This window comes from Lathamus discolor, chromosome 12 (genome assembly GCF_037157495.1).
Source record: "Lathamus discolor isolate bLatDis1 chromosome 12, bLatDis1.hap1, whole genome shotgun sequence".
In the NCBI taxonomy this organism is placed as follows: Eukaryota; Metazoa; Chordata; class Aves; order Psittaciformes; family Psittacidae; genus Lathamus; species Lathamus discolor.
The window spans coordinates 12,972,734-12,997,305 of record NC_088895.1 but is presented as its reverse complement, the minus strand read 5'-3'; the positions used below and the strand labels follow the sequence as shown (position 1 = coordinate 12,997,305).

At 45.1% G+C, this 24,572-nt stretch overlaps 2 protein-coding genes across 5 annotated transcripts; one reads left to right on the top strand and one right to left on the bottom strand.

Moving 5' to 3' along the window:
- Positions 1-792: 792 nt before the first annotated feature.
- On the top strand, positions 793-6,851 carry HVCN1 (hydrogen voltage gated channel 1). 3 transcript variants are annotated; one of them, XM_065692800.1, is made up of 6 exons: positions 793-873; positions 2,479-2,711; positions 3,217-3,321; positions 3,773-4,004; positions 6,061-6,173; positions 6,496-6,851. In XM_065692800.1, the coding sequence occupies exons 2-6, from the start codon at positions 2,514-2,516 to the stop codon at positions 6,559-6,561; spliced, it is 714 nt and encodes a 237-aa protein (XP_065548872.1). In that variant the 5' UTR covers positions 793-873; positions 2,479-2,513; the 3' UTR covers positions 6,562-6,851. The 3 variants fall into 3 exon arrangements, with proteins under 3 accessions (XP_065548872.1, XP_065548871.1, XP_065548874.1); XM_065692799.1 differs by having other exon boundaries at positions 821-913; XM_065692802.1 differs by lacking the exon at positions 793-873 and adding an exon at positions 975-1,060.
- TCTN1 (tectonic family member 1) lies at positions 6,783-20,728 on the bottom strand. 2 transcript variants are annotated; one of them, XM_065692795.1, is made up of 15 exons: positions 20,536-20,728; positions 18,876-18,996; positions 16,738-16,868; positions 15,819-15,985; positions 15,511-15,598; positions 14,520-14,629; positions 12,304-12,324; positions 11,920-12,045; positions 11,203-11,328; positions 10,721-10,803; positions 10,233-10,373; positions 9,784-9,940; positions 8,616-8,741; positions 8,130-8,274; positions 6,783-7,567 (listed from the first exon to the last, which is right to left on the bottom strand). In XM_065692795.1, the coding sequence occupies exons 1-14, from the start codon at positions 20,690-20,692 to the stop codon at positions 8,131-8,133; spliced, it is 1,698 nt and encodes a 565-aa protein (XP_065548867.1). In that variant the 5' UTR covers positions 20,693-20,728; the 3' UTR covers positions 6,783-7,567; position 8,130. The 2 variants fall into 2 exon arrangements, with proteins under 2 accessions (XP_065548867.1, XP_065548868.1); XM_065692796.1 differs by lacking the exon at positions 20,536-20,728 and adding an exon at positions 17,354-17,529 and having other exon boundaries at positions 18,876-18,964.
- Between the last annotated feature and the right edge of the window lie 3,844 nt (positions 20,729-24,572).

Below are 24,572 nucleotides of genomic sequence, written 5' to 3'. Positions count from 1 at the left end.
CAGTTGTGATAAACTGAAGTTATCTTCAGCCCTGGCCTTGTGCTGTCCACCCAAGTCTAACCTGAATGTGCTGCTCTGGCAAAGAGTGATGAAATCTGAGGTGGAGCTCTGCATTCCCTGTGCTTATTCTCCACCTGGGAGGAGCACAAGGATGGGCCTGTGCACTTTGGGATGAGGTGCTAGAAAACGCTGAGGTTCCAGGAGATTCAGGCACTCCCTAGGAGGAAACTTTCCAAGAAATTAATGTCTTTAGGTGTTAGAAGTGCAAAAGGGGGAGATGCTTCTTCATTTCTTCAGAAATACCTCAGGTTTGGCCCAGCAGAGATGGGTCCCTGATCCTTTTTGCAGTTGAGTTTGCTTAGGGCACTTCCCAGATGAGCTCATGTTTGTAGATTGAAGGGAACCTGAAATAAGAAGCAGCCTTCAGATAAAACATGAGCCTGTAAGTGGAGGCAGGTTAATCCTGGCCTCATTTCTAGGTCTTAAACTTCTGTAATCCTTGCGATTCCTGGACCTCCAGCTACTCTTTGGGACTGATCTGTGTCCGTCCCTGCTTGGCAGCCGAGCTCTGATCCCAGCAGAGACTCGATTTGATTTGAGCTATGCTGGATCTCGGGCTGGTTAAAACTTAAAGGGAACAAAAGTCTGAACCTGGGCCCGGCGGGTCCTGTTCCAGCAGCTCCGGGACGCACCGTACGGAGCCGGGGAGGGGGGATGTCGGATCGGGGACCGGGGCTCGGGACCCGTTCGGAGCCTTCCGGGCGGGGCCGGCCGGGCGGTAGGGCTGGCCCTGGCTGCGGGGCGGAGCCGGGCCGGGGGAGGCCGCGCAGCACTGGGGAGCGCGGGGCGGCGGGCGCAGCCGGGACACGCACGGTACCGGGAACCGGGGGCAGAGGGGCCGGGGCTCTGCGCGGTGAGTGCCGGCCTGGGGGTGGGGTGGGGTGGGATGGGAGTTGCAGCAGGGCCCCCCCGGACCGCCACGTCCTTCGCAGCAGGGGTCCCGCCGCGGTCCGGGTCCGCCCATCGCCAGGAGCTGACCGGTTGCTCCGGTCTCGGGGAGGTAGGAGATCTCCGACGGCAGCCCCGGTCCTGCTTGCTCCATCCGCCGGTGACGGTTCCAGGCCCCGCGGGCCGAGCAAGCCCAAAGGCCATCCCGCAAGGGGCCGGGATGGGGGGCGGCGATAGTGGCGGAGCAGCTCCCTGCGGGGCTTCGGTGGGCTCCACTCAGCGCCTTGTGGTCTGGAAGGAAGGTGCTGCCTCTGCGAGGCACCCCTACAGCGGGTGAGGAGGTGCCTTCTAAGGCCACCCCTGCTGTGAGTGGAGCCCAGGGTGGCCCTCCAGGACCTCCAGCTGCAGGGAGTGAGGGGAGGCAGAGCAGCCCTGGGGCACGGGGGCCCCAGTGGGCGCAAGTGGCTTGTGCTGAGCTCCGCAGATGGCTTTGTAATTACGGATGCATGGAGAGCCCCACTGAGGATGGGGATGTGGTTTTTGGCAGGATTTGTGGGACAGGCAGCCCATAGAGGAAGGGTGAGCTGTGACCAGGGAACAGGACAGCGGGCGCAGATGGAACCTCTTCTGCAGTTGTTCCCCGTGCCGAGCTGCAGCCGGGCTCATCTGTGGATTTGGGGGTTGGTCCTGGCCCTAACTGGGCGTCCACAGGGACGGGCTGAAGTCAAGATGCCTGAGGGTGATGGACGGTGGATGGAGGTTGCATTCTGGAGGATGCATTCTGGAGGATGCATTCTGGAGGATGCATGGAGACGAGATGGGTTTGTACAGCATCGCCCACCATCCAGGCTGAAATGTGGGAATCGCCTGCTTATTTTGTCTGTAAAGGGTAAAACAATTTGAGACCCTGATGTTAAAGAAGGGAAGTTATAGATGTTTTTCAGGTCAGTGGTGTGGCTGGCGGGCACGGATGGAGGGTTAGCCCAGGGCAGCTGGGCTGCAACTGCAGCCACTGGAAGGGCAGTTTCAGACCTGATGCTACAAGCAGCCTGCCCTGATGTGTAAGGGATGAGAAGGTGAATGAAGGGGAGGAAATCAGTTGCTTCCAGCTTCTGACCAAAACCAGGGCCTACTAGAAACACAGTTGCTCTTTCCAGTGGGAAACTGGCAGCTGCCTCTTCTGGCATGGTGAGATGTGAGATAAGGGTGGGTGGTTTTTCCTCCTGTAATCAGTGCTTTGTTTGGAGATGTTTGGAAATACCTCACGAGCGAGTTCCTTGCAGAGCAGCAGACAGGGTGCAAACAGCACTGGGGAGGGCAGCGGGGGCTCCATGTTGTGCCGTGGGAGGTGATGCAAAATGTGTGGCTCCACCATTGAGCAACTTCCCATCAGCAGGGCACATCCACGCCACCCGCCTGCTGTGTCTGAGCACTGTCACACTCCTGTCACTCACTGTGGTGAAAGGAGGGGGATTTGGCATCCTTGGTCAGCCCCTCGCAAGGAGGTGACGCTGTGTTCTTGTCTCTCAGGTGTCGGCAGGGTGATGCCAGCTTGATCCAGAGCCATGTCCAGGTACCTGAAGCACTTCACGGTGGTGGGTGATGACCCAGTGCAGTGGAGTAATGACTATCAGAAATGGGAGGAAGAGGAGGAGGATGCTGGGGAGAAGCAGCCAGATTCGGAGATCAAGCTGGAGCCCACCAGGAGACATGTCTCCTTCCAAGACATGATGAAAAAGCTCTTCAGCTCCCGCAGGTTTCAGGTGAGGAAGAACAAACCCCAGCTGAAGGGAGATGAGGGTGAGATCTGGCCAAAGGCACTTGGGACAGAAGAACTGATGTGGGATGGAGCTCATGAGCAGTCACAGTGCTGCAAGAGTGGCTGCTGCCTCTGAGCTGAGCCATCCCATGGGAACACAGTGCTCCGCAGCCGGTGCAGGTGTTTCCTGAGCAGTGACACGCTTCAGTGCATGCTCCTCACAGCTCAAGCTCCCCAAGACACCCCCTATACCAAGCACTGGGCAATGGCTGGGTTTGGTGGGCACCCAGGAGGTTTTATGGGGTGAGACTTCGCAGGAATAAACCCACTGACCCGGGGCTGCAGGAGTGGAAGTGCTGGGTGGGAGCAGTAGAAAGCTCCATCAAGTACAACCAGCTGAATCAGGGACCCAGGGCATTGAGGCATGTTTAGCTGAAAGCTGTATTGGCTCCTCTTGCTGATCTATCTGTGCTGGGTGGGGGTTTATATTGGTTTTTCTCATCCAACAGATCTTGATTGTCTGTCTGGTCATCCTGGATGCCTTACTGGTTCTCGGGGAATTGCTTATGGACTTGAAAATCATCCATCCAGACAAGTATAATATAACCCCAAAGGTAAAATGCAGGGTGATTTTGCTCTCTTTAGTGGTTCAAAGCCCTCTAGATGGGATGACTGGGCAAAGCAGGACCTGGACCTTCAGCTGTGCTGAGGCAGCAGTTGCAGGCACACAGATGAAGACCTCACCAAGACTTATGTGACAGCCCCACAGTATGTGGGACCAATCTGGCTCAGTTCAGGCCATCCATGCAGCAGCCTTGTGTTTCCTTGGGCTGCAGCAGGGCTGAATCACTCTTACCACCCTTCTCCCAGTCATCTTCACACCTTCTTGTCCAGTCCACTGACTGACACATGCTCTGGTTGTCCTTTAGAGCAGGAGGCCCCAGCCCTTCCCCCTTGTACAGCCAAACCAGGCATGCCCTCGCATGTAGGACGTTTTCCAGCTTGCCCTGCTCATGAGCACACAGGAGGGTTTCTTGGTCCTAAACTTGCACTGTCTTTTCCCAGGTTTTCCACTACCTCTCCCTTTCCATTTTAACTATCTTCCTGGTTGAGGTGGGGTTTAAAGTGTTTGTGTACCGCCGAGAGTTCTTTCACCACAAGTTTGAAGTGCTGGACGGGATCGTGGTCATTGTGTCCTTCATCCTCGATGTTGTCCTCATCTTCCGGGAGCATGAGTTCGAAGCTGTCGGGCTCCTGATCCTGCTGCGGCTGTGGCGGGTGGCCAGGATTATCAATGGTAGGTGTGAGCTTCCCCTGCTGTATGGGCTGGATTTGCTGACCTTTCCTGCATTACCTGGGCTCAGGTCTTTGTTTCCTTTTCAAAGTCATCTCCCAGGCCCCACGGTCTTGCTCTCCCAGTGAACTCAGTTTCATCCATGTGTTTTTTGTTGCTGGAGCCTTAGTTTGGGTGGAATTTCTTTGGAGCAGCAATAATCTGCTTCTTGTGTTGGTGTGATGCTTCAGTGACAGCCAGCTCGAGCATCAGGCATATTCCCCTTAAAACAGCCTTTAATCTGCTCTTGCATCCTGGAGGGAATGGCTCATGTCTTAGGTTTGCATGGTAGGATCCTTTTGGTGATGTTTCAATAAGGGAACAGGGTAAAACCCTGCCTTCCTGAGTCGACTTCTGTGGCAGAATAGGTCTTGGGGCTCTGATGTTCTGCTGTGACTCTGTCATCCCCTGCAGGGATGCTGCAGGGAACATCCTGATCCTGCTCTGGATCTTTCTTACTTGGATTCAAAGCGTTTAGCATAAAAAGAGGAATATAAATATCCCCAAATCAGACTTTACTGAGTCTGCTGTTGAAACTGTAATTGTTGCAAATAGATGTGAATTCAGATACTGCTGAAGCAAGTTTAGCTGGAAACATCTTCTCCCTTCTAAGGGAAGGAATTTTGGAAGTAAAAAAAAAATGTGGCAATGAGATTATCTCTAATTCCTGCATGAAACCTCAGCCTAAGTGCTGTCTCCTGGGCCTACGAGTCCATTCTTGGTAAGTACTCTGTACTTGATGCAGCTCCAGGTCTTGTTAGTTGGAATGAAAGGCAAGGATGGCTGGGGCCGTGTCCTTTGCTTGCAGCCCCCAGCTGCTGTTTTGATGGGGAGAACATCCCTGATCAGCAGAAGTGTCTGGGAATGGGGGAGATGTGAAAGCAGCTTTTGTGGTTCTTTTTAGTTCTAGTGAAAGTCAGAGAGAAACTGAATTTGTGTGCAGGTGTCTGAGCCCCAGAAACCTTGGTGTCTCTTAACATGCCATTTTACAGCAGAAAACCAGTATTGCATGTACAAGTAAATCCCCTTAATCCTGGGGTGCTCCTGGTTTCCTCCCGAAGCTTTTCACCATGCCCACTTGGAGCAACAGAGGAGACAAAGAAAATCTGCCCCAAGCTTTGGTGGTGTCTGAGCCCTGCACAGTTCATGGTTCACTACTCATAGGGACCGGGTTACAGGCAGGTGGGGACTGTTTGATGTTATCAATGCAAATAAGCAGCATCACTGCTTTGTCTTGAGGAAGGAACCTCGAAGCCCAGCCTGTAGCACTGGAAACACAGGCACGCTTCAGTGCCTGCCTCTGTGCACATTGTTCTGTCAGCAGCTGGAGGAGAGCTCTGCTCGGTAGGAAGAACGTGATGTTCTTGATGCTCTTACCAGGCTATTTTGGTTTTTCCCCCTCAGAAAAGGGTGGGAAGAAAATGTCTTTACTGCGGGGGCTGCATTCACATGTAAGAAACTCACAGTATTTCAGTAGAGAAGTGACACCTCCACTGGAATGAGCATACCCTTCGTGCAGCTGTGCAAGGTGAAGCCAAAACACCTTGAGGATGATGTACTGTGTCCATGTCCTGTTCCACAGGGCCAGCGCGGTCAGCCCTAGGGGTGGATGAGCTTTGTGCCCAGGCTCGGCTGAGGACAAGGCTCCCCACTACATGAAACCAGCTAAAACACAGCCCCTTTTGGGTTTTGTTGTCAGCAAAGCTGCCCCCAGTTACATCCCCCCAGGCTCTGCCAAGGGAGCGAATTCAAACTGAGGATGTGAATGGCAGTCTGATTAATTCAGCTCAGTGGCCAGACTGCCTCTTTCCAGCAGAGTAGTGGTATCTGAATCCCTGGGGTGGCTAATTTCAAACCCTCCTCATTAAGAAAAACACTTGGGAAGGGTGGTTTGGAGATGACAGAACCAGAGCTCAAGAGGAACACGTTTAACTCCTTGAGTACAGACCCAGTGTACTGTTAACCTCCTGCTCGGGCTGTTTTACATTGTAAAACGAATCCACTGTGAATTGTTTCACAGGAATCATTTTATCCGTGAAAACACGCTCGGAACAACAACTGTCCAAGCTCAAGCAAATAAACCTGAAACTTGCCACAAAGGTTGAACAACTGGAACACAGCTGTGTCGAGAAGGTAAGAAAACACTTAATTTAAATGAGGTTTACCTGCTGGCTGCTCCCCAGGGTGAGCTGCTGGGAACCTTTTGCAAGGTTGCTGCTCTCAGCTTAGTTTCCTCATCAGAAAGTTGTGGGGCTGAAAAGCCACAGCACTGCCTGTACTTCCCATAGCAGCTCCTCTTGCAAAGGGATGACAGCTTCCTCTGCCCTATTCTAGTGAGGTCATCCTGTTTTACAGCAGCTCAAGATACATTGCAGCAGTGGGAATATCTGTGGGAACCCGGGAAACTATTTTAAGGTAAGAGCTCTATGAATGATTTGATTTTTGTCTCCTACAGGAGCAAGAAATTGAAAGGCTTAACAAGATACTAAAACAGCATGGACTCATCAGCGAGGAAAAGTAGGCGGCTGGCTTTCCGAGATGGGAAATCTGCCCTGGAAAGTGCAGTGTTGAAATCTACCAGACTGGCCTGCAAGGTTTTTGTGTGTCTTTGCTTTCTCTTGTATAAGTGTTTTCTATAAACATTTTCTATTTGACCATGCTTTGATTAGACCTTGGGATTGCAAAAACAGTTTTGTGGAAAATTAATCCTGTGTCCTCCCACAACAGTGATTTCGTAAGACCTTCTCTGCACAGTTGTACAGCCCAGACTGCAAAATAATTTAATAAAGACACATCTTTACAAGCTACAAACCCATGAAAGTACCACTTATTTGAAATAAGTTCATTTTTTCCAGTGATAATGTTCTTTGTTTGTAACATCTTGTAGAAACTGGCAGTACCACTGATAAGAACCCCGGCTGAAAGGTCATTGCTTCCTGACAAGCTGACCATTCACCACTGGTACATCTCTCCTGTGCCAACCATTCTTTTCATCGTGTTGGTAGTTTCCTCATTTCTGTTGCTGCTTGTGCCACTTTGATATTTATATAAGGCTTGTTTCAAAAATACCAACACACCAATCCCTTAGTTGACAATCGAATCAGCACCAAAATAGAGGCCAACGCATGCCATCTTACGTCAAACAATGCCTTGTTCTCAGCAGCAGATCTGAGTTCTGATACTGCATTCTCTCATCCCTGCTTCCATTTTAAGTGTCAGTTTGCAGCCTGCTGGGCTACGAAGTTCTTTGTTTCCACAGCTCATAAATCAATGCATTAGAAGAGCTGGAATATGTGAGAACAGATGTAGGTGAGTGCACTGCTGGGAACTGTGAAGACTCCAGAAAAGCCGTTCAGAAAGTGTGTTCTGAAGGACCAGGCTGGTGTTTGAACACTTTTCAGGTACTAGAAGGTCTCTGTGGAGACACTGGTTTACAGCTGGAAGATTCAGTAAGTGGGAATTCTGAAAGGTGTTGACTGTAGCAAACATCTCCAGTTGATTTCAGCTGGAATGGCCATTGAGCTGTCCTGAAAGGATCATTTAACTGGTCAGATTTGTAAAGAAAGGTATAATTAATCAGTGGTTTGGGGGAAAAAAGCTAGAAATATGTGGCTTATTCATCTACAAAAATAGTTAGAGCCTTATCTAACAGCACATGATTAATTAACAATTTAGTTTTGCTGTTCACAGGATAATGAAGCCTACTTTCCTTTGGAGCTGTCCCTTCCCCTCCTGCCTCCACACTGCTCAGCAGAGTAGCCAATGTGCTGGGAGGCTGGTGGCTCTGCGTGTGCTGACTGGGCAGCCAGAGCCACCAGCAAGTTCAGGCTCAAGCTTTTTTCCTCCTGGCAGAGGTATAATTGGGAACTTTCCACTTAATGTAGGGGGTTTTCTGCCCTAAAGCTTCTGAGAGCCCTCACAAGGATTCATCCTTTCTCTCCTGGGCCATTTTAACCCAGTAGGTTGACAGTTCAGAAGCAACTGATGGCTCATCACAGCGACTGGATAAACCTCCCTTCTTTAGGAAATGAATTGCAAGTCAGAAAAAGCAGAAATGTGGTTTGTTTGGGGGGTTTTATGCATACTTACCTCAGACAAATGGGAAGAAAAAATCAAAGGGTAACTTGGCATTAATGGTGGGCCAGGCTTTATAGCCTGGCTCTGCAGGTAAAGAAACATCCGTGAAAACAACAGAACTTGTTATAGGAATAGTCTTTTCCCTTCCTGAGGGAAGCTGCAATGAAAATACAAATGGTCATTAGCTTCAACCTTCTCTATGTACGACTGCTTGCTTTGTGCTGGGTTATATTCTCAGCTGTCACTTGTAAAAAGTTTGTTTTTTCATATACAGCTCCATGTGTTTTCATGAATGATGTATAGTTTTTTATTGAAGTGTGTTTTGGCCAGTAGCCCACAGTTGTGTTTGAGTTGGAACAGAAACTGTTGGGTATAATAGAGTCTAACATGAAGTGCTACTTTCAGATAAAGAGATTAAATGGGTCACTGTTGCAGAGCTGATACCTAAGCAAAACAAGCCATTCTTTTTGTCTTAGATCCTGTAATTGAATTACATACCTGCTTCAGTGTGGTGGTAGTGATCGTTGCTGTAACATTCACTATTCTGGCTTGTGGATTGACTAGAGATCCATATTTAGTCCACTTCACTTCTATTTCAAGTGATACCGGTATTTGGCATGAGCTCTGAAAAGTGTTATAAATTCTTTCATTGTCTGAGTCATACAGAAACAGCCACATTAATTATTTATGTTATTAAACTGGCAGAATGCCCCCACAAAGCTGGCACCAGGAGCTTCCCAGAACTCCTACACCATGCCTGTGCCCTGGACTGCTGCCTCTGCAGGCAGCACAGGCATTGCAGCCTTGGCTCAGGGGTGTCCCAGCAGTTTCTCCATAGATGACAAACTGACCCTGTAACTGCACTTCAAGCAAGGTTGTTCCACCTGAAGCAGGACTGTGACTCTCAGTGATAGTGCTGAGCTGGCTCTTTTTAGTAGGAAGACTTCTTTCAGCAGAAAATCCTTAGCTCTGTCAGGGCAGAATTTTGAAGCCTACAATCTTAGGTATTTTTAGGTATTTCTTTGTGAACTGTCAAGTTTCTGGTTACAGAAATGATTCACTGTTTAGTTGCAAAAGCCTGTTAGAAATCTATATGCAAGCTGTTGCTGAGGGCGTGCTGCCATTCAGCACGTGCCAAGCAGCACTGCCTGACACCACCAGCAGGATTTGTGCTGTTGGGAGGAGAAAGACTAGTACAGAGGATGTTAGGAATTAATATAGTGTTTGGGTCACTCAAATACACTGTTTCTGTGCTTTAAAGGATTCTTACTCTTACTCTAACCTGATATAAGCACCAAGGACAAGCACTGATTCTGTTACTTCGCTCTTTCAACCATACCTATTGTGCTTCATCACCATCTGAAGAGCAAGACTCTAAACTGGCTAGAACTCATTCTGTACCTAACATGTTGTCCTGATTCATAACTGAGAAGCCTGGATAGGAGCTTGATTAAAGGTAAACCCTGTCTTCTAGAGCAAGAGCTAAACTCCTCATTTGTGACTATCCCAGGAAGTCTTTCCTCCAGTTTGTCTGCATTTTGTTCCCTGTAGGTCTGTATTTTTCCCTGAGAAGCCCAGGCTGGTGCTGCAGTACATGTACAGGTAGAGGTCTCAGGAGGGAGGACAGCAAGAGTGAAGGGGACAGCGGTAGTGGTGTAACTTTCACCTGTTCTGAAATGTATAGGTGAGTTATCGGCACCCAGTCGAGCACATCCTGGGCTTGAGAATTCCCGAATGAGGCCACGTATTCAGGAAAGCTTTGTCCCTTCAGTAGATCCAGGAGGGCCTGAGTCAAAGGCTGGCATTCCATAGCTGCTGTCATTCTTCCAGGGAGAAAAAAAAGAGATGCATTAAAGCAAAATCTATCAGTTTGGCACAGTAATAATTTCTCCTTGCTCTCATGTGCTGTTCAAGCCTTCTGGCTACAGCTGCTAATGTACACAATCTTTTCAAGAGAAAGACCCTTGTTAATTAAATGACATTTTTTATAATTAAATACTCTATTCCCAATACTCCTCCAGCTGTATAAATGTCCCAGGACCTGAAACAGATCCTAATGAAAAGCATTGTCAGCAGGTTTAAAAGCACTAAATAATAAAAGAAATGGCCTCTTACCGTAACTTACAGCCTGATACCATGTTGTAACCAAATAACACTGGGGCTCTGGCCCCCTGTGCCGCCAGACAGTCCTGGGTGGATGTACTTTGCAGGATGGTAAGTTGACTGTATTTGTTAGTATTTTGAATGATGCCAGATGTAACACACAGTTAAAGGGAAATTCAATACTTGATGTATATCGTGAAGAAAGAATCCTCAGTCATATCCTTAAAATATAGTTGAAAATGCTACAATAGCTCAAGACTCCTCTTACACTGTGAAGAAGCACTGGAGTGTACAATGAAGGTCTAAATCTATCTCACTAAACAGTCTCAGGAGATTGCAGTCAGGACTGAGTCATAAGCTACTTCTAAAATAAGCCCAAAAGCATACTTTTACATTGGGTGAAGAACAGATAATATATTATAGATGCCTGTGCTAGAAAGTGTTTGTGAGGATGGACCAGCAAAAGTGCTGCAGATGTAATTTCAACAGGGCAAGGATATCCTTGTGGCCGGAAGCCTGCTCTTACAGGCAGTCCAACAACATAACCAGGATTACCACTGAGAGGAACTGGTGTTGTATTTACCTGCAATGCAAACATATGGTATTAGTTATTATCCTGTACTGAAATGGCTGGAAAACATAGAAATATTTCAGTTATTTTAGGATTATTAAGGACTGTTCAAGGATTGCCTTGAACAATGATAGGGGTAAGATGGTAACAGTAAGCTTGTAACAACTCTCTTAACATTGGCGCAGGCTTTTCCTTCACTGGATAGAGTTATAGAGTCACCAGATGCATCTTCCAAATGTGAAAACCAGACTTCGGAGGCCATTATTGCCCAGTTCTGCAGTGCTGCCTCATTTGTGTACCCAGAGCAGGTTATATTTTACCTTGCTGCTAACAACTGTTCCAATTCAAGTTTAATAAGTTTTGTAATTAAATGTCTTTCACCAAGTCACCCGTAACATCTCCAGCAGTTACCTGAGTAAAGCTGATTTCGAAGCTCTGCTCTATTGAAAGTGCTTCTTTGTTAATTGCCCCCAAGACAAAAGCACCAGCTGCTTCTATTATTTCTCCTGCATCTGTGTATGTAATGTGATAGCTCACCTGAAAATTCAACATTTTAGATACTAATTAGAATAAATACATAAGAGGATGAAGCTAGAGGAAAGGAATTTAGAAGTATGAAAATATTTTTTCTTTCTTCCTTGCTTAAGGAACACTCAAGTACACAGTAAAGATACACTATAGCCTCTAAAGGCTGGAGCCTCTTCAAAACTGGCTTCTTGGAAAACCTCTTCTAAGCATAAGGCCAATGTTCATTTAAGGTTAAAAGCTGAGATGATGTGCACTGTGTGTTCCTCTGTCTCTGTCACCACTGTGCCTGAAGCCAACATCTCCAAGCATAATGGAGAGTCTAAGCTCATTTTGTTGTCTGTTATGTCATATACACACAGTCATAATAGAACAGGATTTCATCCTGTCTCCATGTTATGTTGCATATAGTTATTATTTTGTTGCAAAACCCCCTTTTATCCCAAAGTCAGTGTTTCTCCTGTCACATTTGCTTGGGAGATGTCAAATACATGGAAACCATGCAAGGCCCTTCTCACATCTTTGCAGTTTGTGACTCAGAAGTGATTTGATGCACACGTGCTTTCCATCAAACATGAGGAGAAAAAGAACTGTCATACCTACCCCAAGAACTACATTTATGCACAGTTCATCCAAAATCATGGGGAGCCTGAGGACATCACTATCATTAAGTAAAGTCCGCATTCCATTTAGAGACTGGACAATTATGGACTGGACAGAAATATTCACCTGAAAAACAAATTCATCTCATTTCTGAGTATTGCATAGAATTATTTTTGGCTTTTTTTGTATTGTATTTGTGACCCTTCTGGGTTCTGTCAACATTCCTCTGAACAACTACTATATTACATTCTGGTACCATATTTTTACTGTAAAGATTAAGGATAAAGTCCCTGTTCTGATGAAATCAGTGAAAAACTCCCACTGACTATAACTGAGTAAGAATTTTTCCCCCAGCTCTTCCCACTAAGTTAGAAGGATACTCACCATCTGACTTGACTTAGGCACCTAGGGAAGAATAAAAGAGCACATTTAAATGACAGCAAACATGACTTAATACAAGGAGCAGCTAAGTAAAGCAGTTAAGGCTTAACTGCTTTGCCAATTTAACTCTATCATTACAATAACTTTTATATCATGGAAGTTATTGGATATACACTACAGTAGTGTGAAAACAATGGCTGCTCTTCATGGCTAGTAGGAAAAATCTTACAGTCCAATCCTCTTCTTCCTCTGACAGTAACTGGAAAATGTCTTAGTGACTTTCATCAGTTTTCCCTCAGACCTAGCTAGACTACATCCCCAATAAGCATACAGTGCATTCGCCAAGTAGTAGATGAATCCAGTGTTTCCCTTGGACACCCTATTTGCAACTCAGAACCCAAGAAACACTGAAAAAGTTTACTTGCATCAGAAAGGTGATGACTGTTATTGTGCCTCATAGCGTTTGACCCATTGAGGGCGTCAGAGAACATTGTTCCTACTGCAGCTCTGTGCAACACCACTTGTAACTAACCAGAGACTGCCAGTTCAGGAAGTCTGCCAGGCTATTCTTTCCCAAAGGAATAAAGAGGTTTTGTTGTGCCATTCTGACAGTAATAAGTCCATAGTTTCACAGTACAATGAAATGAGAAGCAAGTATCCCTCTTGTAATACAGCACATGGACATGCACAGTTGCCCCACTGGAAAATTTCCACTGAATTTTCATGGAAGCACAGAAATGTCAGCCCAAGGTCATCACTCATATTTATATCTACACCTTGAGGTACAGCTCAGCCATCAGAACGCCCCTGGATCTGCTGGACAGGCCAGGGGAGAGAGCAGAGATTAAGTGCCACAATTACCAAAAGCTTCATATCCCTCAAGCTGCCCGGCCTGGCAGTGAGTATGAGCTCATCATGATGAGGTTTCTGAAGGAACTGCTGTACCAGTCCTCTCACCAGGAGCTCCCAGCAAGTCTCCCCGGATTCATGGCTTCTGTCGTATCTTTTGCCAGCAGCTCCACCTGCTGGCACTGTAAGGGCTCCCTGCTCTGCCCTGTCCTCAGTACCAAGTCACCTTTCTGTTGTCACACCCATCTTCAGCTCCCTTTGGGAAGGGGAGCTTCCTACAGACCATCTCCAGCATCTACTCAGCGCTCTCCAGTTCTTGCATCTGATCCTTCCTGAATGTCCAACGTACTTTGGACAGAATTCTGGCCTCTCCTGAACTGGGCTGGTGTCACTGGCAAGCAGCACACGGGTTCTAGTGAGAAAGGGGAATTCACCTTTGAATTCAAAAACATTCATCTGCTTGGAGCTTGTCCTGAGGCAAGCTTGTTATTCCTGGTTCTACAGCCACCAAGAATGTCAGTTCTGGGTACACACACACAAATACTCAAGGCTCTTCCGAGGCAGAGTTTTCTCCAACTGTTCCCCAACAGCATGACCAAAAGCTGACATCTGTGTGCAACAAATGCACTGATTTTAATGAGGTTCTCAACAAGCAGGAGAATGATCCCGCCTGTGAGAACATGAACTATTTAAGGGGCTTTCCTTTCCTGTTAAAAGGGGATTTATTTCTACATAAGACGTCATTCTCCACTTCAAAAAGGAATGAAAAAGTAAGCTTAGCTTTGAAAAATAACCACAGGCTGTATTTGGGAGTAGGCTGGATACAAACACATTTACTCTCAGGGGGGTAAAAGGTCATGTTATTGGAGGACTATAAAAGGAAGGCTCAGTATGCATGTACAATATCTCACTATTAAAAACTGAGGTGTGTAAGAAAGGTGTATCTATGCAGAGGATTAAACCTTACAAGTTCTTCTTTAAGTACAAAGGTTTCCCAACTCGTTAAAGCTCAGACTTCTTATGCACTGTGGTAACAGGCTTCTTGGAAGAGCCTGAACAAGCACAAAAGCCTAAAGCTGCTGCCACTGCAGTAAGCACAAGCTCAGCAACAGGCTTGTCTCTTCAAGACCATTATTTTTGTTGGCCAAGCAGAGCACAGTAAATGCTTCTGTTACCAAAGCTTGAAGTAAAAACATTTCCCAAGGCTTTCTGTAGAAAAGTCCATTGCACAGGGAGGTGGTTTTTCCCAACCTATAATTTAAAATTCACAGTAAAGCACCATACTCTTTAGCAAATAGAATTGACTTAAATCTGTAGATACAAATGATATATCAATGGTCAGCTGTATGACTGCTACAAATCATACTCACTGCTAAAATGCTGGAGTTGATGTAGAACAGCATATTAATTGCTTGAATGTCATCGCATTTTTCCACACTTACTGATCTAATGCATTTTGTAGCCTGGTTTACTAAAAACCCTGGAAAAAAAGTCACAAAATATTACTGAGGGAAGTTAAAGAGTAATTATAAAAAGCAGAAATGAAAATCTAAGAACCTCAAGTATAAGTAAGTGTAATTCCTATTGCCAGTAAGGGTTTGTGTGAGCTATAAAGACTGACACTTTCTTGGATTCTGCAAAAGTGCCGAGACAAAACACTACTTTTTAACAAGCTTAATAAAAAGAAGCTCAATAAAGAAGCTTAATAAAAGTCAGCTGAAAATTTATTACTTCAGTTTTTAGATCTTATGAGATTTCTTCATTTCACAAGAGACTTCAGTTTTCTTATGGTCAGCATGACTGTTATGATACCATATTTAATAACAACAGTGGGGTTTGGAAACTGTGTGTGTGTTTAGTTGTGGCTTTTTCTTTCTCCCTCCCCCTCTGCAGAGGGGAAAAAACTGTGTGAAAGATTAAAATGCAGAGCTCAAGCCTGCAAGTCTGCCTTGACTTGCATTCAGGCTGTGAAAGGAACCTCACTGTTGTAAGAGGCATCTTACAAAGGTTGCCCAGTTAGGTCTTGCTTTGTGTAATACCCTCTTCCCTCAGGGTGTCACCCTTGTTCTATTCTATTAAACCAGTTATGCCAAAGAGGATGTTTTATTGTTGGATAAACACCCCATTAACAAGATTCTCAAGGATTTACATATCTAACTTTGAATGTTTAACATAGATGCAATAAAACTTCCAAGCTATGCCTAAAAATAAACCCAGAGGAGTGGAAACATGCACAGTTTGTTCATGAATCTTTATCTGAATTTACATCTCTGTGTGTGCCAATTTACTGACTGATTAAGATCAAGTCAGAGCAGAACACTCTAAAGCAAATGAAACTTGAATTCAAATGCAGTTTCTAACCTGCAGGATTTTCATCAGAGCACCAAGAGGAGACCACAGGACTAGGCAGTCTCAGGAATGCATCCACGGTCTGTATAGGAACACCATACTGCCAAATAAAAGAATATATTCCAGTGTACAGGTATGCTTCAGTTCTAGTTCGCTTTTTAAGTAAGCCAATACAAAATGCTACACTTCTTATTTTTACATTTCAATATTTAAAGGCCAAGATAAAGTTTGTCTCTTCTAGAAGAACTGCACGTTTTTAAAAGCAGATGCAAACAATGCTCACTTCAATCTAACACTAATTGCATCAGATCATTATTTACCTGGTATCTGTAAGTTTCATTTACGTCAGACAGATTCTGGCCATCTGTGTTCATGTCCCAGCTCTCAGGCTCAGCACTGATAGTAGCACTTCCAAACTGCTTAAGCAATTGATCAAAATTCTCAGAAGTAGGAATTTCAGGGGAACTGAAGGTGAGTGCTTGTTCATCTGTCAAAACATTTTAAAGAATAGGAGAACTTTGGGGATAAAAGATACAGAAACAGCATTTAGTAACAATTTTTCCTTCTGGAGTTATTAAAAACTCAGAGATAGAAAAATACCAACACAGCTTTTCTCTAAGAAAAGCTTTCTGTTTTATTTAAAAGAAAATGTAAGCAGTATCTTAACCCATTATTTCCCCCAGGTCCATGAAAGCACAAACTTAAGGAAAAAGGTAAGTCCCTTACTTTCAAAACCATGGTTTCTAGCAGCCTATGTTCCAAAACAAAGACCTGTCAATTCGTATCTACAGATCCCATGTGAGGTATTCAGATAATTTAATTCTGACTGTATGTTAGTTAAGAGAACACAGCACTGGTAACTTCTTCCCTGCGAATCACTTCAAAGCTGGGCGTAAAGGATTTGTACCACTGATGACTATTACATAGTTACAGTAACTGATCAGGAAGGAGTTAGTTTCCCATAAGACAACTTTAAATATTATGATGATAAATTATTTAAAAACAAATAAAACCCACAAAACTGTATACTCTTTTTTCCAACAGAGAAACTAAGAATGAGAGATGTTTTATCTCCACAGTTTCACAAGTGAAAGGATTACAACATAAGGACAGTGAACCTGCAGAACAACCAGCTTTCTGACAGGTTTAGTTAGTTCTAATTTTAGTCTGTTTCTGGTATCTAAAGAGCTTACAAAAATAACACCACAATGCTTAATATTAGCAACAGTTCTTACTTACAGTTCGTAGCATGAATGCAGAAAATACTGGGATTGACTTGGTCGATTAATTTAAATACTCTTTCTGGTGGATTTGCTTCCACATCAAGTGAATATATGGCAGCTTTCTGACTACACAGACGGCTGTCACCTCTGCAAGCAATAATAATAAAATCAGTGACCCACTTCAAGTGAGTATTGACCATATTTTCAAGTTCTTTTCATGTATTTAGGCAGCATCAAAAAAAGCATGAGATTACTGTTTTAACATAACGTACTGCAATTGTGTCTCCTTTGAAGGCTTATACTGTTTTACACTGTGTGCTTAGTAATAAATAATAGAGAATTCTCCAACAGCTTTTGTCTAGCAGTGGAAATTGAGCAGCAACATGAAGAAAGGTAGGAGACAGGGGGGAAGAGGAGAACCTGACAGTAATAATATTAGAGCTAAAATGAGAAGTTGGATGGGATCCATATGGTGTGAGACACCACAAATGCAGAGTGCTCCACACGGTATACACAGCTCAGAAGCACATTTATTTATACAACACAAACAGGAAGTATGACCTTTAGGGTGACGTGATGGCATGTGGACCAAAAAAAAAGGTCAGTTTTGTGAATACTGGAATAATACTCACTTGGGGTAGAGAATCCTACTGGAGATACACATGAAAGAAATGGCAGAGACAGGAGGGTGAAATAACTCACTCCAGTCTAACAAAGTATTTGTAGATGTGCCATGGGTTCATCCACAGCAGCCCAGAACTGTAGCAGTGAATGTGCCAGTTCATACCCTGAAGAGCACTCGTGTGTCCTACATGCCAGAAATAAAACATGATGATTCCTGTGAAACTGGTGCTGGGGCAGGGTTAAAACAGTCAAGGACAGATATTGAAGAAGTGAAATATCTTTTTAAGTATGGAGTTAAACTTTTCCATGAGGTAAAGCATCTGTTAGTAGCATTCACATCCTAAATCAAATGCCCTTTCTCTGCTGTTTCAGAGGCCACATCGCCTCTTACTTGGGATCAGTCAAACCCTTTCAGTAACTAACACAATTACACTGATGTTTATAAATCTAGATGTAAATAATGAGATCCACAGTCCTTGCAGTCACTGAAAATCCCATGGATTTTTCTGTAAAAGAAACATTTTACACAAAAGACTTTGGGAAAAGAAACACAACTTCATTTTATGCATTTCTAGTTGACAAAGACAGAACAGTCACCAGAGACAATGAAACTGTCACTCAGGAAGGCGCTGATTAGACCTTTCTGATATCTATAAATGGGAATCAGTAGTCATTGTGTGCAAGAACAATAAGAACCCATGGTCTGGGATGACTGCTAATTCAAATTTCAAAGCACCAAGAATAAACCCCAGTGTTCACATTGGCATGACTTATGCAGAAGGTGGGTTGAAGAGCTGTACTTTTTGTTCTGAAAAGTCACCGAGAGACTTTTTTACATTACAAATTTGAAGTGAGCTTTCTTAACTCCTTTCTGAGGAGTTGAAATTGGGTGAAAGTGGTTTCACAGAGACTGTAAATAGCAAAGAAATAATTACTGGCATTAATTTATTGATATAATGTTAGATTTCACTGTTTCTAATGTGACAGACTGGCAGTGAGGCAGCAGGTTGAGAAGCTGACTTGTAAAATGAGGACCAGAACGATGCTTAAACTTGTTCATTAAGCCCTGAATTGGTCAAGTTTCTATCCAACATCATAAACCATAATGAAAGAGGTTACTGATGAATTGCTGATGACCGAAAGGGGTGACCAGATGGTCCCATGGTATCAGCTTTAACTCCCAGACACTGCATTGTATTGATTTAAGTTTAAAGATGCATTATTCTTGGCCCAGCAGAAGGCATCACCACTTAAGTGCCCATAAACAAGGAAAGAGGAGAAAAGCAAGGAGCATGAGTTCAGAAATGAGGGAGTAAGTCAAAGAGAAATAGGTGGAAGGACAATTTGTTGTTCTATCTGGCTGGGGACAAAAGTTTCCAGGCCTAGTGCAGGAAGGACTGATCAAAGGGTAGGCAGGAGTTAGAATGGAGGGGGAGAGTGGATAGGATTTGTTAAGAGAGAATAGAGCCCTTACAGATGCATGCAGCAAATAAACAAGATTTTATTTCATACAGCTGCTTATGCACTTACGTGACCACAGGAACTGAACAGGTAGTGAAGAGGCTGAAATCTGCTGCACTGCAGTCAGGGTCACAGCAGCAATTCACATCACACTGTGCCACCAGCAGGTCACATACACACAGCTTGGCAACTGGGGAGGGAGAGATTGAAATTAGAACCGGAACTTTACACATTACAGCATGTTCCCCAACACTTTCATTCTTCACCTCGCCTCGTTTCTGACAATGGTCCAAAGTCTATATCCAAATTCATGTGTCCTTTTTTTAAAGTCGTTTTCTAAAGCCATCTTTTCTACTACTTAGCAAATCTATGTGGGACACAAGAACAAAACCAAGGGCATGCTAAAATCTGCTGCTGTGTTCACTGTGAAATCAAAAAAGTAACGTTATAGGAGTTTCAAAGGTATGAAAATGTACCCAGCCCTGCAGAGCGGGGGAAGAGAGACAAACAAGGTTCACCTCTTGCTTGTTCAGCTTATTGGGAAACAAACAAAAAAGGAAACATTTTGATAGAGCAGTGAGATGTTTACAAGTATTGAGCATATCCCAAGGTTCAGTAATACGTTTTCCCTATGTGTCAATGGAACCATAGTTGACTTTGGTTTTTCTCCCCTCTTTAGACACTGTGAAATATTGTAATAATACAAAGTGCTACCAATACTGTAAACTGTCTCGATAAAATACACTTGGCAACTTCTTAAACATTCTTGGAGTTTCAAGTTTATAAATTCAAAGAACAGCTATTACTCTACTGAAGTGGGTTTGAGAGCTGGTATTCTGTAATAAATCCTGAGTTAAGAACAACAGAGTGAAGAAAATGAAGCCCAGTGCTCTGTAGGTAAGACATTCAAACAACATTAATTCTCATAACGTTGCTTTTATTTTGACTCTTGCCCATTTCTCTATGGCCTCTCGGATGTTCTCTGACCATCTGAACAGTATCCAGGTATTTCCTGGAATCTCTGATGCTCTGACTGTTCCATTCGCTGAGTTTTAGCACTGCAATCCTTAGCTCACCTCGTAAACAAGGTAAATTTAAACACAGATGATTAGACTGGGAGGTTGTATCTCTGAGATCAGAGATTTAAGCCTCTTTTTCCCTAAGGAGGGGTACACACCGGGACATGTTTAATTTGGCAAGTAACCCAGGCAAGCTGAACACTTGGCAACACCACCGGGAAACCGAAAGTTAAAGTACACCTGCCGATTAGGAGACAGTAGGGAACAAAACAACGATCCGGGATCTATCTTGCCATAGCATCACTATAAACGCACAGAGGTGGGGCAGAGTTCCGAGTCCTGGGGCAAACTGCATGTGCAACCAGCTCGGCTTGGAGATCCCCAACACACACTGGGTGAGCCTGGGTCTCCTCTGCCAGGCCAGGCTGTCCCCCATGGGCTCACAGCAGGGTGCCGGGTGCGCAGGGGGACCTGTAACCTGGCCGTGCACGCCAGGATCAGCGTACCCAGGGGCTGTGTAGGGGTACTGGGTACTGTAGGGTTGTAAACCTGCCTGAGGAAGCCCTGAGCCCCGGCTGGACTGGGGTGCTGCGAGAGAGGGGTGCTCGGAGCAGAGCTGCAGCACAGCCCCGGTAAATCCCCACGGAGAAGCAGGTTTCCCTTGCCCGGCAATAGCCGCCGGTGCCGCGCAGAAGCCCCAAGGCACCCACCGTCCGTGACCGGAGCGGGCCCTCTGCGGGTCCGCGCCGGGACGGCCGCGCTGGTCTCCGGTGGCGCTGCGGGCTCCGCGCTCGGCTCTGCTGCCCGGAGCGGCGGCAGGAACCGAAGGAAGAGGAGAAAGACCCCGACCCCCAGCGCCGCCGCCATGACAGGCGCTGCAGGCCGCCCCTAGCAACGGCGCCGTTGCCAGGGAGCGCGGGGCATCACGGGAAGCGCGAGTTCCCGCCCTCCCGGGGCATGACGGGAAGGAGGGATGGGGTTTGAGGCAGCGGGGCTCGACGGGGTTAGGGTTGGGTGGTGTGCTGCCATGGCGGGCGGCGAGCGGAGGCTGGGTCGTGTTTGGTTCTTGTTTCCTGCCGCCCTCAGCCCCACTCAGCGCAGGGAGACCTGGGGTGAAGCCACACGCTGGGCCTCTGCCTGGGTATGGCCTCCTGTGAGGCCACTCCGCTCACCTCACCTCACCTCAGCGCCGCCATCATGGCTGTCTCAGGCACCCACTCGTGCCACCCAGCCCCGTCAGAAGCTGCCCAGCGCAGCTGTAACTTGGGTGTCGGTGGCCCTCGGTGCTAAGCTAAGGGCAAGCAACTGAAGCATTAGCCATATATGTAGTTTGGGCAAAAGTTCTACTGGAAAGCCATACGCAAAGGTGGGGAATGGCCCCTTGTGAGCTGTAAAATCTTATGTTTAGTGTATTTTTGCAACTTTTTAGTAATCTCAAGCTAATTTTTAAAGTCCATTTAATTTCTCCTTTAGAAAATGGCATTTCTCCTTTTGAAAAAAAGCAATGTTCAGCACATCTGTTCATCAGTCTTACCAGTAATCCTGCAGTATATACAGGTGGTTTTATGCTAATTTGTAAAAAATGAGCTAGAGAGTGACAGAATGATCACAGTTATCTTACAAATACCAACATCCAGGCTTCAGTTCCAACCAAGACATGTCTTTTTAGCCTTTGAAGTCTTGTGTTCTGCATTTCCTGCTCAAAAGCACCTTTACAACGTTTGTTCCTACATCAGACTAACAAGTGCATTGTTACAGTGTGCCTTCTTTTTCTGCTCAGGGTCGTTCCTGTCGCCTTGAAGGGAAGCGCCGAGAGCTTTAAGGCCACAAGAGGGCATGTTCTCTTTCACGTTGAGCCACTTGACTGCTGCCCATGCACCTTCACATCGACAGTGCGTATTTAGTACATTGATGTTCCAGGTTCTGCTGAGAACTGAAGTGATTCCACAGCGTGTCACCTTCATACTCTCCTCTTGCTGCACAAGAGCCCATTACTCACAAAGGTGTTGATGAGTTACACAAGACAGACTGTTGTCTGCCTCATGCAGTACAAGGCTGCCAAGGTCATTTGATATCATCAAAGAGCTGGTAACGTAAGATGGATTTGAAATAGCTCTATATTAGGTGGCGAAATCTTAGAGTCATCCTTCTCTTTGGAAAGAAGACTTAATACTCCAAAGGTGACATGAAGGTGAGAATCCAGCATACTCCATTGTACCTCAGACGTCTGTGTGCCTTATGTGCAGACGTAGTCACACTTGGGTGTCCAATCTGCATTCCTTCTGTTAAATAGAACTTAAAGTTACTGTATTTGCCTTCTTCCTTGGGGAAGAAAAACCAGTGTGTTTAGTCTCTTTGTTTCTTTGCTGTTTCTGAGATTACAATGGAAACATTCATGCTTTTCCTTTCAGTAAGGTCTCCTCAATGATGTTACTACTGTTGGGTCTGGCTTTTTTCTCAGGCTTGAAGAGTAACAGTAACTTCAAGTACATTCCCATTTTGAAAAGAGACTGTAAAAATGGCATCAAGGGCTCCTTTTTCCTTCTCACTAAGGCTGTGCCAGGACTGGCTGCAGCCATCAAATACCCTAAGTGCCTATATTTGGAGGAAATCATGGTAATCTTTAAAAAGCAGCCTCTGTTCTAGTCCCATAGCAGAGAAACATGTTACCTTTGCCAGTTTACTCAGATTTGCATATTCATAGCTGTGTTCAGGACAGATATTGATGCACTACCCTGGAAACTCTGATTTCTTTGCCCCTGCTTAATAACACACATAGGCACAGGGTATAGAAGTCAGGCAAGGACCTGTTAACAGCAGAGTAGGAAGTCTTGCAGCTTCAAGAAGGAGGCCTTAGGCAGAGAACTGTCTCCTGAATAAAGGAGACTTGTTTTTCTGCCTGTTAAAAGGCAAGTGAAGCTCTTTACTTTTGTCACTATGAAGTGACTGAAGTTTCCACATCCTCTTGCTTAAGGGAAAGTAAAAATAGATTTGGGAGTTTTACTTCTAGCAGCTGCTAGAGCAGCTAGGCTTTTCTCTACTTCCAAGGGAGGAGGAAGCCTGCGGGAAGGAGCAGCCTGAGTGTGTGGCTGTGCTCTCCTTCACTGCTGCTTGAGAAGAGACATCTCTCTGGGTGAAGCTGACTTGGGGGCTTACAGTCCCTTGGACTTCTTAACTAATCTCCCATACTATGACTATGTATGGTCAGTTGACAAGGATGAGGATGTTTCTCCTCCATAGAAGTCCTGCACATTTGGAAATCTGGAATTTGGTTTGCAGGCTTGGAGAGATAGTGGTGGTTTATGGTTTATCATTGTTGGTAGTATTCTATCTTCTATATGACATGTTCAACTGCAGCATCATGAGATGAGCTCATTAATATTAAAGCACCCCTACTTGTTAGTTTAAATGTTTGATGCATTTAAACCGAGTAAAAAGGGCCATGGACAATGCAAAAGGGAAAATATAATGTAATACATTCTGTTTTGCATCCAGAATTACTTTGCAAAGCTGATGGTGCGCAAGAGACCAGCTTCCTTGATGAAAACCAAGCCTTGCTGAAAGCACAGATTGCACCCTGAATGCATGTGGGCAGGAGCTGGATGAATAAGAGGTATTATATCTTTCTGCATCTACCATTGAAATAGAATAGAACTGGGCAACTGTTCAATAGCAAAGTATAATTAATCTGGTTTTCTAATGATTGTTTTCCCCATAGCAAGTTAGGGCTTTACTCAGACCAACAATTCACCTAAATCCAACTCCAGTAGTACTTGTAAAAGAAGGATAGGATTAACATAGTAGTCACTTCAGTTTCCTCTTTATTAATGTTTAAGTGACTAATTCTAAATTTCTTAACTGTAGGAAGTGATAGTTCAATAAAGTCATGATGTCTACCCAAAAATATGCACACGTAAACAGAATGTAGTAAGTAAAGTCTTTCAGAATGTAACATAAAAAAAATAGATTAAAAGAACCCCCAAACAAAATACACTTTTCTCATTAAAAAAAGGGAAGACAAAAGCCAAGTATAAGAAAAACCTTTTGAAAAGTCCCACCGTCACAAAAGCACCCTTGTGTTAAGACTTCTGAAGCAGGTTCCAAAGAGCAAACTCCGCAGAAGGTAGGACAGGGTCGGGACATTGATAAATACTGAATGTTCTCCATCACAGAGATCCTTATTTATCCCATCAACATGTGGGAATTAATAATTAAAAAAGGGCACTGCAATGCTAACATGGGAGGTCCTATAAAATGGAAATTCTGGCAGTTGAAGATGCAGCTGATTGCTGTCTATGAAGAAACATTTGAAGGGATTTACTGTAGCACTATTTTAGTTATATATTAAGGAGCAAGATTTTGATGTGCATTTAAGCACTTGTCCTGGGTTGAGCAGCAGCAGTCATTTTTCTCCTTCTTAGGAGCTAGTACAGTGCTGTGTTTTGATCTTTTGGCCTTGGAACAGTGGTGATAACGCCAATGTTTTCAGTTGCTGCTCGAATGTTTGGTCTGGCCAAGGACTTTCTGAGCCTCATGCTCTGCCAGGGAGGAGGGGAGGCTGCGAGGAAGCAGAGACAGGACACCTGACCCAAACTAGCCAAAGAGGTATTCCATACCACAGCACGTCATGCCCAGGATGTAACTTGGGGTGACCCGGAAGGGTTGGGACTACAGGGTTGGACGAGGTATCGGTCGGTGCTCGGCTGGGGGGAGTGGGGCGAGTTATTGGTCGGCTGGTGTTGAGGTG

Coding starts and splice junctions, on each gene's coding strand:
- HVCN1 (XM_065692800.1), top strand. CDS start 2,514: ATGTCCAGGTACCTGAAGCACTTCACGGTGGTGGGTGATGACCCAGTG. Junction 2,712..3,216: donor TCAGCTCCCGCAGGTTTCAG/GTGAGGAAGAAC, acceptor CTCATCCAACAG/ATCTTGATTGTCTGTCTGGT. Junction 6,174..6,495: donor AACACAGCTGTGTCGAGAAG/GTAAGAAAACAC, acceptor TGTCTCCTACAG/GAGCAAGAAATTGAAAGGCT.
- TCTN1 (XM_065692795.1), bottom strand. CDS start 20,692: ATGGCGGCGGCGCTGGGGGTCGGGGTCTTTCTCCTCTTCCTTCGGTTC. Junction 11,329..11,919: donor GCATAAATGTAGTTCTTGGG/GTAGGTATGACA, acceptor TTGAATTTTCAG/GTGAGCTATCACATTACATA. Junction 10,804..11,202: donor TCGAAATCAGCTTTACTCAG/GTAACTGCTGGA, acceptor TTTGCATTGCAG/GTAAATACAACACCAGTTCC.